General features: G+C 40.9%; 1 protein-coding gene across 2 annotated transcripts in view; it reads right to left on the bottom strand.

Annotated features, from left to right (window-relative positions):
- The window catches only part of RAP1GDS1 (Rap1 GTPase-GDP dissociation stimulator 1), a 92,527-nt gene extending 82,638 nt beyond the window's left edge, over positions 1-9,889 (bottom strand). Inside the window, exon 1 of one of the 2 annotated variants that reach the window (XM_036381837.2) lies at positions 9,678-9,889. In XM_036381837.2, coding sequence (XP_036237730.1) covers positions 9,678-9,681 — 4 coding nt within the window. In that variant the 5' untranslated portion in view covers positions 9,682-9,889. The remainder of the gene's footprint in view (positions 1-9,677) is intronic. The other variant, XM_036381838.2, reaches the window with a different exon arrangement.
- Positions 9,890-16,531: the final 6,642 nt, after the last annotated feature.

Here is a 16,531-nt window from a genome sequence, read left to right as displayed (position 1 = left end):
GAAGTGGAAGAGCTAAAAGTAGGTTAAAACCAATCCAGTAGTCCACAGCTGTTGCTTTTTAAAGCCTATTTAATATAAATTTAAAGAAAAAAAAGAAAACAAAAAACAAGCCACCCCTTGCTTAACTGAAGTGCTGCATTATCTAGGGCATTTCTCTCTCCAGCCATCTGTTTTGTGCTGGGTGCATGCACTGAACTCAAATTTTATGTTCACAAGAGAACTCTGCCAGTTTCTTCCAGAGACTGTGGGAGAAGTCTCAAATTCTACCTTGTTCTCAACAGCAGAAAAAAAACCTGTGATACCTTGTACAGGGAGAAGTTATGACCTTCATAAAGGTAAGCAGGCACTTCAGATGATGTCTGGGATGAAGCTGCATTCCAAAAAAATCTACTGAATTGCTTTTTGTTTGTTTCCACCATTCTTGCCTTTGGAGAAGTAAGTGTCCAGACTAATGTATGTGTGATTAGAAACATAACGTCTTGCAAGGAGAAATTCCTAACATTTTCTGGGAATATCAGAAAACATCAAAAGCCATCACCTAATGGCTACAAAGTGAATTTCATTCTGGAAGTGCAGAATTTTCTCTATGCTGCTACAAGATAGAACAAAGGTCACTGTATGTAAATTAATAGCTTAGGGCACCGTGCTTACTGTTCCTTTTACAGAAGGATGTTCTAACATGATGATCTCCATATTAAATTGGTTTCTTCTTTGATATAACAAATTATATAAACTACATAATTCCATCAATTTGAAAGAAAAATCAAGTTTACCAAATAGATTTCTCTGTCATCAAATATAGCTCTTTCTTCATTTAGCAAGTTCTTCAGAGGCTATGTATTAGTACAGTAGCATTTCTAAGAACAGAAAGTTCCTAGAAAAAGTGCTTCTGATGGTCAAAATCAGTCCAATGTCTGCATTCCTCCCCCAGCTGCATCAACTGGGGAGCCAATATTACTATGCCATGAAAGGGTGAAGTGACCCATGCCACTTTACATATTTTCACCAAAACAGGACAGTTGAAGCTTAGGCACAGCCAAGTGAAAAAAGCAGGAGCCCAATGACTTCAGTGGTGCTCAGTGTGGGCTTTGTGGGGGTACAAGAATGCTGTATAAATAGCATTTACACAAATAGGGCTCAATTCTGTACAATTTCTTTCCTACAAGATACATTCTTTTATATAATGTACCTATTGTACGTTAGGCAGAACTGAAGCATGATTTTAAGCTGATTGTAAATAACTTGATATTTAACCAAAGAAAAGAACATTAAAAAAACAAAAAACAAAACAAACCCAAACCACTTCAAAACTCTTGAAATTACAAAGCTGAGCACCAGTTTTTCAATTCTTTCCCTAACAAAGATGGTGAAAAGGGTATATGGTAAAAGAAGCTGTCAGGTTTTTAACTAATAAAGAAAGAACCTGATGAGGAGAGAATGTGAGATGGAAGCAAAGATGGAAAATAATAGCTAACTGGAAGCAGACAATATTGAAAATTGGGCAATGAAATAAAGAAGTCTGAAGGAATAGGAAAGCTGTGAAAAGAGAGTACAAAGAGGACCAAAAGAGTGAATAAATACATTGTAACATCAGATAGAGATAGGTGGGCTCTGCCTGGAAAGTGTATTTTGGGCACTACTGCTCATAAACTGATTACTATCTTTGATTCAACTGAGGCACTATCTTGCTGTAAATGGATGATGGGATTTTCACTGAAAAGCTTAAAAAAAAGCCAACCCTCCTGCCCCCAAAACCTTCTTGATTCCTGCCAGCATCTCCTTACATACACATTCTCCTCTTTCTCTCAATCACCAAGGCTTCCCTGCTTTTCCTGTAATTCCATATGGCAGGAGCCAGCATGTCTATATGCTCTCCCTGAGCTTTGCAGAGAAACGGGTAAGAAAGCCTGACAAGCTTTGCGAGATGAGAGCAAATTTGTATTTGTATAAAGTGTATTAGTGGATTTCTAAATTCATTTGATTGTACCAGACATTTTTACAACAAATGTCTTCACAGACTGGTTTTCTGTTCTCGTTGTCCTTTTTTTCCTCCCACAGAGCAACACTCTGATCCTAAAATCATTCAACACAAGCAAGGAAGAGGAAGGAGGAAAAATTGTGGCTCCCAGTCACTTGAGGGAGAAGGAAAAAAAGAGAGAACAGTAAGTATGAAAGTGCCTCATAACTGTTACACTGCTGCTGCAGTGGGTCACACACTGCATTTCCTCTTAACTTGCTCAGGCAGTTCGGGCAGGGGGGTCTCAGGTATTTAAACAACAGAGCTCTACCATGGCCAGCGATCCAGTGATGCCCAGAGTGCACATGAAGGACTGCAGAAGGAAGTGGTCAGATACAGAAGATGCTATCACCAATACAGCAGACTCAGAAGACTGACTCCAGTCAGTTCCTCCAAAGGCCCAGGAGGGGTAAGTTAAACATTCTGTGGACAGGGAAGATTTAGATAAGAAAGATGTGTACAATCCTGCTTTGGTTTAAAAACCCTTTTCTCTTCACATGCTTTGTTCCTGCTGTCAAGATAAAAGAGCATCTTGATTTAAGGAATCATTTCAAAGCCTTCATGTAGCAAAACCAGCTATTTGGCAGTACTGAACTCAAGCTTTGCCTGCAGCATACTGGGTGCTATTGACAGTGAACATGATGGAATTTCTCCACAGGAAAGGGATATGGGAATGAACTTAGCAAGGCTAAAGCAAGGAAAAGGTAAGCTACTAGTCCTGTAAATAGTGGCATGTACTTGTAAGGTGGCATTTAACGCTAGGAAAGTTAAAATAGTCTAATTAAAGTCACTGGACTGTCTTATCCAACATCAAAGATAGGAAGCATTTCTAAATATGCTCCCAAGTGGAGATCTCAGCTGCTGGAGAGCAAGGCACCCTCAGGAATAGGCAGAGCTCCCCAGCCAAACATTTCACTCACCCTAGAGATTACCAAGACTTGCAGATGTTCATGTTTGTCTGATTTTGATATTTATGTAAAAGATCTATGCCGGCAGCATTTTCAGTTCCCATTCACAGAATTAATCCATATCATACAATTTTAGTTCCCAGCCTGGGTATAATTAAGGGCAAAAGGGGTAAAACAGAGTTTGTCAAGTGCTGAGTATGAGAGTTCTCTTCCAAGCGTAATCCTCTAATGTACAGAACACAGGATGAGAGGAAGGTGAGTACATGGTGTTCTTTCTGCACGGATGTATTCTGGAGGTTAAGGCAATTACTAAAAGATAAAGAAGGCAATAAGGAGAGGATTTTCAACTCCAGGTTTTGTGCCTTGATGCTCCATGCTAGTACATCATGAAGACCATAAATGTACAGGCAGCTGACAGTGGAAATAAGAACTCAAGACTACCACGAGATGCTGAGCTGTCACCTCCCCAGGTCTCCCAAGCACAGGTCTGTTTCCCACAGGCTCAATGGCAGCCCTGACAAATTTCTGAAGGGTTTTGTTCAATCCTCATCACATCATCCATCCTATAATGCTTAGCTGCTTTCCTCCTTCAATCCCAGTCTTCTCAGGCTCCATCTCTCTGTCCAGTCATACTCCCAAATACATTTGCAGAGTATACACAGGAAAACTGAAAGGCTGCTATTAACCATGTGAATTTAAGTACTTGATTAACTGGATTTAATCAGATACTGAAAAGACTTGTCAAACCCAAGTCAACTGATAGGAAGGGTCAACAAAAATTTTAAATTATATGTAAATTTTGTATATGTGTTCAAACCATTGTGTCCATTAGACTGGTAAGTATCAGTGGATGGAACTGACTGATGAATTCCAACACTGATTAACTTCCATGAACCTCCCCGACTTATTGCTAACAGTGAATAGCTCAGTGTTTTGATAAAAGCTCAGAACTGACAAATGCCTCAGATGTTCCTGTAATACACAACTAGGAGGCAGTAAGTTTGTATGAGCTGTTAAATGTGAAGGAAACGGGACCTACTGTCGAAGTAGACCACCAAAAAAATTTCCTTTGCAAGAGTGCAATTTAAAAAAAAAATTATTTCCCCTGATTTTTTAATGTGTAAGTGCAATTTTTATAATACATTTGTCTGACCTAGAAATAGAAATCACGAAAGCATTTAATTTATTTTTAACTGCAAAGTTTAGCACAACTTTATACATTCATCCATGCTGTCAGTTTATGCATACTCTTAACTTCAACTACTTCAGACATACACACTTTTTTTCACTGACATTTCTTATCATAATTTGTGGAGCTGTATCTGAAAGTGCTTCAGGTCAGAGATATTTCTAAGACACATGCCTTGCCTGTGCACACTTACACTTGTACAGTTAAGGGATGCTGTAATTATTTGCAAGTCCCAAAGCTTCATGCATTAAATTGTGTCCTCTACCTGGAGATAAAATGAACAGCAGTTATCTGGTTTATAGATTTGACAAATTCTTCTGGGCATCTTCCAACTTTGTAATCTACTTGAACTATAGCTTAAGAACCATATGAGATCACCAGGGTTTCTGCACAACTTCAAAGCTCCCTAAGCCAGAGCTGTGCAGTTCTCAAGCTGAACAAACGTTGTCAGGCTCTGTGCACAGCTTTGAGGCTCCTTGAACCACAGCCACTTGTTCCAGAGGGTTTACAAATTCCATTAGGCATATCTGGAGCACATATAAATTCTAATACACATCAGCTATGTTTCTGCACTAAAAGGAACCTTTAGTTATTCAGAAATACATAGCTTTTAACTACCATTTTACTCTACCAAAACAAATTTCATTTGGTTGCCATTATAATAAAATCTGTAAATAGAAAAATTTTTCTATACCATATTTAATAAAAAGTGGCCCTGGGAGATTGTCCTTGCAGTGAAAGCTGCTACTTATAAAATCCTTTAGTAGGAAAAGCTCCTTGTCTAATTAAAATTCACACTGCCATTAGAAAAACTTCTCCATTAGCTGGAGAACACATATTAACATTTCAAGACACCTAATTTCCAGAAGCTTAGATGTAGTTCCTAATCTATTTTAATCTGGAAACAAGTTAGCATCTAAAACTTAATGTCTTCAACAGTATCAAGACAGCAGGAATGCTCATTTTCTCCAGCCCAGCATGTGAACAGACCCAGGTGGACCAGTCAGCAGTGAAAAGTGGGTTTTCTCTTACATAAGTAACTAGGTCACCATCTAATGTCCCTTTGTTGTCCTAAAACATGAACTTCATCCTGTGACAGACTTAAGAAGGAATAATAACCAACCTCCTTGACAGATGCCACAGAACAATCTCCATAGCCTTCTCTCCTGTCAAACAGTAAAGACATTATTTTCCAGTCTTTTGAACAAATACTTGTTTATGCTGATCTCTTCTTATTGTTTTACCTATTTATATAGAATTAAATTCTGAGAACTTCCAGAAATAATTCAGCTTTACTTGAGAATGATGGAAAACTATAATGGCTCTTTTCAAGCACTGTCAGCAGCATACAATTGGTACTATTAAAAAAAAAAAAAGAAAGTAATAGTTATCTGATTTTATTTACATTATCCTAGCTATTGTCTTTATATTGTGGGGAAGGACATAGAGTAGACTTCCTTCTTTCTTCCTCCTGTTTCTGTCCTCTGTTGCTCTATTCATCCATCTTTAGTTCTAGTATTTCTCTCCCTTCATGCATTTCCCTTAAGGGATTTCTGTTCTCTTCTATTCTTGTCTTTGTAGCTTTCTCATTTCCATTATTACGGCTTTTGTTTCCTTCAGGTTTCAGCTGTTCTTCTGCCCTTTCCTCTTTCAGTTTGATGCTACAGAAAGCCAGGCGTTCCTCACAGGCTTCTGAAACTAATTCTGAATCTTCTGTTCTCAGGAAACATACTTGTGAATGAAGCCTTTAACCTAAAGCTAAAGACAAAATTGGTTGGTTTCAGTCTCACACAGTTACAGAAGAACACAAATACTGGCCTGATCACAGGAACAGTTATTCATTGAGGAAGGTCAGTCAGAAGTAACCTAACCTTTCTGGCTGCTTTAAAAGCACACTTTAAGGTGTGCTCTTACTGAAGCAAGAGATGCAGTCTAAAAGCAGCTTTTTCTCTGTTTATGTTTTAAAGAGAAGACTTTTACCCAAAGCAGCCTCATTTTTTTCAAAAATGCTAACAACCCTTTATACTGGCTTAAACTGGTGTATTCTGGCTGGCTAGAACTAAAATGCTGGAGGTGGTGTTAGAAGTCTCATTGTTTTAGCAAAAACTTTAAAAGAATTACAAATTATCTTTTTGTGCAATTGACATAACTCTCATCAGATTTGTATGTCATGAAAGAAAACTAGCAAAAGAGCCCAAGATGGAAGACTTTTTCCCATTAATTTTCATTTGTCTAATCTGAAGCGACTGATTACATTTTTTTGATCAAAAGCAGGTTGGTCTACTCTATCTTCCCAAAAGCAATACTGGACACAGCCACACATGAAGCTTTACATCCTCTTGCCTCCTCTATTTAATGAACCATCACCCTGAAGATAGGCAATAGTTTGTTACACGCTGCTCTGTGGTTCAGTTTCAATGTAGTGTTTCACAACCATGAGGCTGGTTGCACATGTTAATTCTTCAGGGAAAGTGGGAGGGAAAATTGAGTATATCTGGGAGAAGAGCAGTAATAGAAATCTTTGTTCTGATAACTAAGTGGACAGTACTAAAACAAATCCATCTACATTATAGACTGGGAATCTTACATGTTTTGTCACTGAGCCTTTAATGCTAGCTATTGTAAAGAGAGCCTAGCAGGCTGCTTATGCAGTTTGTAGCCCAAGTGAACACCTATGTCTGAGCAGAGGCTGCCTTCCATTTCCTGCTAACAAGACCTGGAATCACAAAATGGAAGAATATTTTTATGAGCTTTCACTATTACAGACTGTAACTAACACTTCAAACAAAGTGCTAAGTGACATGGAAACAACTGTATCCTGTACTTGTATTCTGCATACAAACTCTTATACATAGTGTTTTTCAATCTTCTGGGCTCAATGGGTCACTGCTGAGTGGTTAAATTGTAACAGAGCTCCTAATTTTTATTTCATTAATTTACATCTGAGGAATAATTGCAGCCTGCTTACAATAACGACCATATGTCACTGCTCTAAAATTGAAAGATTTTCTTGGATACAGTGTGATTGTATGAGTTTACCAGTTGTGTTTTTCGAGGTTAAAAACAAGAATTGATTGAGGAAAGGAACTGTTCATGGTGAACTGCACTTACATTAGTAACTGAAAAGTAAAAGCCTTGTGTTTTTGTAACAACAGAAATAAAGTAGTGGTGGTGCACATGTCACTTAAAGTAGTGTAAGTCTCTACTGCCAGCTCTACTTAAGGCCACCTACCTCTCAAAGTCAGAAGTTGAATAGTGTTCAAACTCTACTCAGATACAGCTTTACAAACTATAAATGCAAGCAACAGAAGTTACAATTTTGGAAAGAACCCATGTTACTGAGAGGAAAGAGCAACCTCCCAGAGGAAACAACCATGGTAATGTCTTCAGAGGAACACACATATGGAAACAGTGTAGCAGAAGACGTATTGAGTAAAGCAAAGGCAGATCCATGTATGCATAACAAGTATTTTTAACTACAGAAATCTTTTGATTTGACTTAGAATCTGCTTGGGCTTCCATGTTATATCTTAGTATAGAAACCAGTTAATACTATGCCAACCTGCATACATACTGAAAAGACTATATGTTTAAATGAAAGATATCACTGCACTCTTTGCCACAAGCACTTGTTTGTTGAGCATGACTTCTGGAAGATATAAAAGCCATTGGAAGAACAAATTCATCCTTGTTTTAATTCTAAGGATTTTCAGCTTTTATGCTATGTGTTACCAAAAAAAAAAAGTTATAACCCAAAGGAGGGAATCTACTGCATTGACTGTGTAAGCTTAAACATAGATCTTAGACATTTAAAGTCACTACAGTTGTCAGCCAAGGAGAAACTGATTTCCATCTTTGCTGCTCACAAGAGCTGCTGCAGAGGCTACTTACAGTTTGCTTTGATTTTAGAGACAGTAGAATCAGACGCTGATATGTGAAGAATAGAAAAAGCCCCAAAAAACCCTTTCTCAGTGTTTTCACAAGCAATCTCTCTGGGCAGTTATGGACAGGTGCTGACAGAGTCTACAGGCAAGTTATTTCAGTCTTCCTGAAAATAATTATAACTACTCTTACTTTTGCAGCAAGATTTAGTAGCAGATTCTCAAGCTGTTTACAAACGTGCCTGCAACTGAAGTGTGGTTTCCTCCAAAAAGGAGTGATGTGCTCATCCTGCACCAGCTTTTCTGAGCAGGTTTTAGCTGGTGCCCTGAAGTCACTACTTTTTGGAAGCCAAAATAGCTAGACTTTGACCAGAATGATGAGACTAATCGTCTTACTTTGTGAATGGAGACCGGAAGCATAGGCAAACTAAATTTTGGTGTTTTGCCTTTTCAACCCTCATGAAAAAGAGATCTTCACTACATTGTTAGAGTATAACCTAACTCTGATGAAATCTGACAGTTATTCCTCATGTCTGATCCTGGTAGCTTCTAGCTTGAGCGATTCTCCAACGGTTTTCTACTGCTTTACAGGAGTTAAATAAGTATGTAACCTCATTTCGCAACCAGAAAAACTGAGACACAGCAACAGCTTCCTTCCATGGAAACTTCTAGTTGAAAGTGAAAGATGCATGTGATCTGCAAAGAAACTACTGATATACCTAAGGCCACAGGAAGTGCTGATGTCAAATCCCCGAGCCGAGTTCAGGAGCTGCCACCTCCTTAGCCTGGTTGTGAACCATAGTTCCTCACCCTGTGGACCTGCAACCCTGATCCCACCATCACGTTTGGCAGATTGGCTGGGTCTTTGGCAACGTGGGCACCTCCTACCCACCCCTAGGATCTACATTACAGCCAGATTTCTGGAAAATCTGTTTTATGGTGGATGTTTCATACCAGGAGAGATGTAGCTTTGTGCAAGAGGATGAGGTGGAGAAGGCAAGAGCAATTCACCAGCAGCTCTGTTACGAAAACCCAAATACCGTGCTTCCCGGTCTCGTGTGGCATTTGTTGGGCACTCCATACAAGTGTCAATCAGCATGAAACTACTTAAATTATAATCTTAAGACAAAAAAGGGAGAGGTGACATGGCTGCATTTCTAGGCACGATTAGCGCTCTAAAAGACGGAGAAATAGGAGGACCCTTGTCTTCCTCAAACAATGAGCAGAGATTATAAAACAATCTAAGCGTACTACCCCAACTTATCTCCATTACGCAAACAGTAACTGGGAAAGCGTCCTGGGGGTGCCTTACATAATTCCTTGCTCTGAGCCCCCCTCGGCACCCGGGCAGTTGCTCTTTCCCCTAACCCCGAACGCAGCCCCGGCTCCGCGAGTGCCGTGCGGAGCTGCCCGGGCTGGGCGCAGCCGGCGGGCGGCGGCAGCGCAGCGGCAGCCGCGGAAACTTTGCGCCGCAGGGGCCGGGCAGCGGCCGCGGCAGCGCCGGGGGAACCGGGGGGGCTCGGCAGAGCTCCGAGCCTCCTCCCTGGCGCTGCGAGGGACGCGGCCGATGGCAAAGTTCCCCCGGCCGCCTCTTCTCGCCCGCCGGAGACGAGAGGGCGGCGGCCTCCGCGGACAGAGGGGCGGCGGCAGGGACTGCACAGCGCGGGGCTGGGGCGACTTACCCATGGTGCCGCCGCGGCCTCCTCCGCCTCCTGCTGCTGCTGCCGCTCCTGCAGCCGCCGCCTCTCCGCCGGCGCGGAGGGAGGCGCGGGAGGCGTGTGCGCGGAGCGAGGCGCGGCGCGGAGCCTGCGTGCGGCGGGCTATGAGTCAGGGCAGCACATCCGGGCACGGCCGGGAGACACCCCGCCCGACAGCCCGGCCGCACCGAGCCGCCGCCGCTGCCGCTGCCGCCGGGGAAGGGCGGGAGCCGCGCAGGGAGAGAGGAGGCGGCGCGGGGCCGGCGGCAGCGCCCCCGGCTGGGGAGGAGGCGGCGGCGGGGCGGGACCGCTCCCAGCGGCGGCTGCCGCCCCTCGGGCCTCCTTTGTTACAGGGGCTGGGGTGGGGCCGCCCGCTGGGTCCCGGGGGCGGCCGCCGGGGATGGAGGGAGAGCGGGTGCGGCGTGGTGCACCCCGCTCATCCCCGCGCCGCCGTCGCTGTGCACAGTTCCTCGGTCCGAGAGGAACGTGGGGTGGTTTAAACACACCGCTCGCCGTTTTGAAGTTCATATTTAATGATACGGACTCAAAGGAGGAGCGTTTTCCAAGAAGGAGGGGATTACGCTGGACGGATAAGGGGATTTTTTTGAGGTGGTTTGTATGAGGAAAAGGATCAATAGAGGAAACTGCAGGTCATGTCCAAGTGCTGCACGTTTTGCTGAACCAACGTGCCAGGTTTTACACCCGAAACTGAAAGGCACTAGGTAGATCTGTGTGGAAGGCATTTTTAACAATGAAGGTCTGTGTTCAGTGGTCCCGATTCCTTTCTGCCCTCGAGTTCAGTATCTGTAAAATAAGGAATAATAAGGAACTGTTTGCTGTTACAGTTCTCACAGCAGTTTCATGGGAAACATTTGAGGGGGAAGGAGATGTTGAATTGAGCAGCTTTTGTGGCATTTTCCAAATCTTCTCATGGTTATGTATTCGTTACTCAGGTTTTACCTGAGTTAATCCTAAAGGGTGGTTAAATAGAGTAGGACCACAGAACGTAATAATAGGGGTTTGCTTGCTGTGTAGAAATGGATAGGCCAGGGACAATTCTGATGAGTGGTGCAAAAAAAAGTTTTAGTTGAATCATCCCCCACAGTGGCTTCACAAGTGACACCAGTCGTCCCTCTCACCAGCAGTCAGCAGCTGCCAGGGATTTCCTCTCTGGAACACATCCCAGGAGCTTTCATGCCTGTAAAAGGGCAGTGTGATGTGACAAGCAAAGAATAATTCATCAGTCTTTCTGCAGAGTCCAGACTGAACATGTTGGGGTTTATCCATTTACTTTGCTGCAGCCCTATGATTCACCACCTCTTTCCTTAGGACATAGTGGAATTTTGTAGTTGACTTCAGCAGGGTTAACCACTGTCCTAGTATACAGAACTTGACACTGGAGATAAGTAAATTTATGATCAACTGATGCTGAAAATTACTATATTTTACAAAGCTGGACAACACAACTAGTTTTGTCACTGTTTTCATTGCACTGAGACTGCAGGAAATTCAAACTAGAACATGTTGGGTTTTTAACTGCAGGGTTTATCTAATTCAGTACTTTAAAAAACCACAGGTTTCTTAAATGAGTCTAAGTGGTGAAAAGATGTATTTTTTTTTCTGCTTTCCTCTATTTTCAAACCTTGTTTGAAATTCATCTTTGTCCTATGTTTTTACCTCCTTATTTCTTTCACTCAGCAATAAATTTTGCTTTGGCTTTATAACTGTGTCCCAAAAGTCTCCTCTACTTGTCTGGGGAAAAAGGCAGTGAAATTCTCTTCTTAATGATCTGTCTTTGAGGGGTCATGGAAGACATATTCCACATATTATTTCAAGTGGGATAAATCATGTAGGCTAAATTGGAGAAACATTAAAATGCTCAGGTTTCTCTAGTTTACTTACATGTCCTACCTGAAATGCACACGTATACCTTTGCAAGACCCAGAAAGGTAGGACCATTGCCTGCTTCAAGAAAGGATCTTGAGGCCAGTGGCTTCTAAAGAATTCTGCCAGAAAGAGACTATAGAATGTCTTAGATTTTAATTCATTTCAGTGGCTCGAAAAGAACCATGCAAAACTAGGGAGACCTTTTGTTCTTTTGACTGAATACTTATTAATTCTAGAACAGATAGAGAAAGCTCCAAACAAGCTGATGACTTGATTTTTGTCAATCCCTTAATTAGGTACAAGATTACAGCAGGAAAAAAGAGGTGTTGTTAAAAAAACCCTCCAAGTCCTGCCGTTCTTACAGTTGAATGCAAGACCCTGCATGTATGGTTACACATGGAATGGTTCAAAAGGGAGAGGAATCCTCATGAGAGGAATGTCCATCCCCAAAAGACTATATAGAAGAGTTTTGGGCCCTTAGGCTTAGATAACATATGTATAGAAGATAAGACACAAAATCAGTTTGCTAATTTTTTTAAAGTGATACCTGTGAGAATATATAATAAAAAACAATGAACTTATGATGCTCCTGATGTATTCATGAAGGAAAAAAATAATTAAAACCCAGTTTTTTGAGAAAAACAGGCAACTAGAAACAATGTATTGTGTTACTGGTGAGGTTTGCAGTAGAAATTGAGAAGGAACCTGTACAAGTGTATTCTGTGGATTTCAGAAGTTGTTTAATTTCAGCAGTGGGGGAAAGACTGAAAAATTAGTTCATAAAAATATCCTTTAGAACAGCTTATCACTGCCTTTCTTTCTGTGCTTCTAACACAGCTGTGAAAATTGAGTTGTAGACTACAGAAATTAGGAAGTTATTAATAAGTGCTTTCTCTGCACTGCCAAACATTGACTATGTCTGATGTCCTGCAAGGAAATGGAAAACTTTCTTTGAGCAAGTGACCTTCCAGTGCTTACCACTTCATGAATGTTCTTTCTCAGATCTTGCATCAATTTCAAATTCTCAGCACATCTCCTTAAAAATCTTCTTGCATACGTTATATCATTTAACTTGGCAGAAGGGTGCATGTAAGGAATATATTTTAAACTGCCTCTGTATGGATGCCAGAAGGCTACATGAGCAACAGGAGCATGCTGAGATACTCAAATACATAAGGAAATATGATATGCTACTGTAATTTAGTGGAAGTCCCATCATCTGACGGGAATGGGCTGTCGCAGCTTGTTTAGTAAGGAAGGGCAAAGAAAGCAAAAGTGTGGGTAGCACTTTACTCCTGTTAGAGACACAGGCAACCTTTTGAATCCTGGCACCCTGAGAAATCTCAGTTTTCGTAAAACTAGAGGTCAAAATGGTGCAGGGCTATCTGTAAGCTTGCCTATGGAAAATAGGACAAAATACTTCATGAGAGCTTCCTGTGGTATGTGAATAGGGAGATTATAAAAGTGTGCAGAAGGAAGGAAGAGTACTCCCAAAGTACTGGCAACTGGCTGGCAACCTTCTCCCTGAAGGTAAGCTGCCTCACATGCTCCATGGGATAAGAGCACTTAGTGATTGAGAAGTGAACACCTTATTTTTCTATGATAACTCATTCATGTTCCCATATCTACTGTGTAAGTATTCATGATAAAGACTTTCTGGTAAGTTGAAATTTGAAAAAGGTACCTGTAGGTACACACAGTTTGTGGTGATTGGGGTGGGGCTGTGTCCAGCCTCATCCCCAGTGGGCTGCAGCTGTGAGCAGCAGGTGAGCAGCATTGACAGCAATGAGCCATGGAGTGCCCAGGGGCACTGACCAACCACCACAGGGAACAGAGGGCACACAGGTGCAATGCATGGACATGAGGGGTATAAAAGGCTGGGCTGGAAGATAGGAAGGGCAGATGCTTGCAGCCTTCTGAAGTGGCATGATGTTGCTGTTTATGGGTTGAAGCTTTCTGGAATTGTATGGCGACACTCTGTGTATTGTGGCTGTCTCAACTGTACCAGATGCTGTGACAGGTACCTTTTCTATCTCTAAGTGCAATTTAAATGCAAGAGTGGCTGACCTTGGAAAATGAAATTTGAGAAATGAATTGGTTTTTTAATGCCAAACTTTCAAAAAAAACGGTGCTTAAATCTGTCTGAAGAAAAAAAAATCTGTGTGTGAGTTTGTATGCATTGTGTGTTATGCTGCAAGACTGCAGTAACCCTTTCTGGCCTAAAAATTTGGGGCTTTTTTTTCAATGACTTTGTTTCCATGTGTATTAGGGACAGTAAAAATGGCATGATGCTATTCATAACTCGCAAAGTTACAGTAGGTGTAGGTTTGACTCACATTTTAGAGCTGAAAGAAATTTCCTGCATAGTCAAAAAGGACTTCTTGCTTGCTCTCAAATTTAAGTGGACAGTGTATTGTGTTTTGTTATCTTGTTAGAGTTTCATATTTGTTATGGCCTTTTCTACAAACCTCAAGAAGAGCTAGGAGAGCAACTGGAGGGGAAAATTGTTCTAAGATTATTTTGTCTGTTTGAAGTCTCTTCGAGCAACCTAGTCACAAGATCTGGGCTTGGGAAGGACTTTGTTTCTAGGTGAGATTGGAAGAGGCCTTGCCAATGTTTGCCTTTCCCTTCACTATGGAGGTGGTTTGCCAGCTGGACTTCTCTCTGTAAATCTCACCTAAGTAGCGTGCAGGTGTCTTGGGTAGGAGAATTTGTGTAGGTGATTGCTGTTCCTCAGTGATGGCAGATAGCTGGATCTGGCTAAACCCCAGGAGGGTTCAGGTGAGTCAAGTCAGAGTGATTATGAAATGTCCAGGTTAAATTGTTGGCCCAATGGCCTCTGCTGGCATTGTGCTTATGGAAGTTATTCATGACAGCTGTGTGACAAAAAGCTGAAAAGGATGAAGGAGAGTTCTGGAGAGTTTATATTCCCCCTCAAGTTTGGTGAGAGCTCAACGTCCCTCAAGAGAGTTAAGTATCATAAAATGAGAGGAGTTAAAATATTCACCAAAAATCAGGTTTGTCTGCAGAAATCTACAAATTTTCTGTAAGTGTATTCTTCCCTATATGGGCTATTATCTCCTAATTTTAGTATTTTTCCTTATTAAATCAGAGGCATGTGATATGCATTGCAAAAACCCCTTTTATTGATTCATAGTGCTCTTTATGAGTAAGTGCTAATACACAATCCTGTTCTTGTGTAAAGTCTTCTTTGGGGCTTGTTAGATGTACAAAGCAATTACACAGTGCTCTTTATTTTTAATTGTATACCTTATTACTTCTGCATTTGCAGATAAATGTTTTTAGGCTTAACCTAGTGAAGGGAATACATCTGCAGCAGAGTTTGCTATGCTGAGTTTTATTTTAGTAGTATGAAGCATTTTATACTTAAATATTATTTAGTACAGCACAAACAATACTCCTCCATTAGGGTAATTATGCCCTATTTGTTTCTCTGCTTCCATTAATTTCTCTAATTTAAGGCAATTAAAAGTAAGTTCTGTAAGTAACTTCTAACTTGTGAAAGCTACTTTAGACATGATAATATGAGTGGAAATAATTTTAATTCTACTTGAGCAATAATAAATATAATAGCAAAGCTGTTGTTAGGTAATGCCACAGTGTTCAACCCTTAGTGATGCCTAAACCATAAGATTGCAATACAAGGAAAATCACATGATAAAGTAGAATTACGAAAACCTGGTTGGAAATATCACCTTCATACTTCCTAGGTGGTATAGGCAAGTTACCTTGGTCTGTGATTGCGTGGTCATGAGCATGCCCATTCAACAATTGATGGGTAGCAAGTGATCTGTTTTTAACTGCCTGTATTTTGCTAGAACAAAAAAGCCAAAACCCCCAAAAGTCCAAGAAAAATCGCACTATCCCTCAGTGCCAGACAAAATACTGCAGTGCTTTAATAATATCACAAAGCTTTCAGAATTTAAATAAGACATTTCAGAGGTTTTTTTTTATAGCCTTATATATTTAAATCTTTCTGCCATTTTTCAGCACTGCAATTCAGTGAGCTTGGGCTTCCTTTGTGCTCTTTCTTTATTTTGACCCCATTTTTTTTGTCCCTGTCAGGAAATAATTTTGCCACATGTGATGACTGATTTAATTCTGATTGAAGTTAGGAAATGAGTGGTGTATTTGTCAGATGAGTCTCTTCAGAGGAATTTGCAACTCTGAGGCAGTGACTTGCCTTGTTATTGCCCACAACATTATTGGTAGTGTTAATCTGGATTTTCCTTTCTCCAGATTAACACTACTAATCTTCTTCTGCCTGGACTGTGTCCTTTTAAAGCCTGTCTTCTGTTGAGGCAGATAAAATATAAACTCTGTTGTTTATTTTCCTTTTGGTTCCTTAGTATAGGAGTTCAGGCTGTATCTTAAGGTAGCAAAAATGATTTAGTATGTTTTTGTGTGAAGGACCCTGTATGTTCAGTGGTTCCTTAACTGTAAAACTGGCTATGAATTTCATAAAACTAACTTTCAATATATGCATCTCTCTACCTATCTTCAAAATATTTAATGTAATGTCTGTCTATGTGCACAGAAATATGTGTTCATATATAGTTATTTCTGGGATGTCTTAAAAGTATGAATTGCAGATGAAGGGAAAAGAAAAGTTTGTTTTGCATTTGTGGGAGCCTGAAATAATAACTTTGAATACCACAGACAAAATCCTTAGGCTTACGTTTTTCTATGCTACAGAATTAGTCATTTTCCCAAAGAAGTTACGGTCTTCACATTCCTGCTGAAGACAGCATTTTGCTGCAGCTGCATGCCTTCATCCTTTCTGGTTTTTGTGGGCTTTTTCATTTTTTCTTTGCTATACCTTAAGCTGCTGGAAATCATATTTCTCTGACTGAATTCCAGAATGTAAATAATTAGTTACATCTTGTTTGTTCTGGGTCTTGGAGGTAGAGCCCCCTTTACCACCAGGCAAC

Source organism: Molothrus ater, chromosome 4, assembly GCF_012460135.2.
Source record: "Molothrus ater isolate BHLD 08-10-18 breed brown headed cowbird chromosome 4, BPBGC_Mater_1.1, whole genome shotgun sequence".
NCBI lineage: Eukaryota > Metazoa > Chordata > Aves > Passeriformes > Icteridae > Molothrus > Molothrus ater.
Note: the sequence above shows the minus strand (reverse complement) of the source record. Positions and strands in the feature narration are given on the sequence as shown.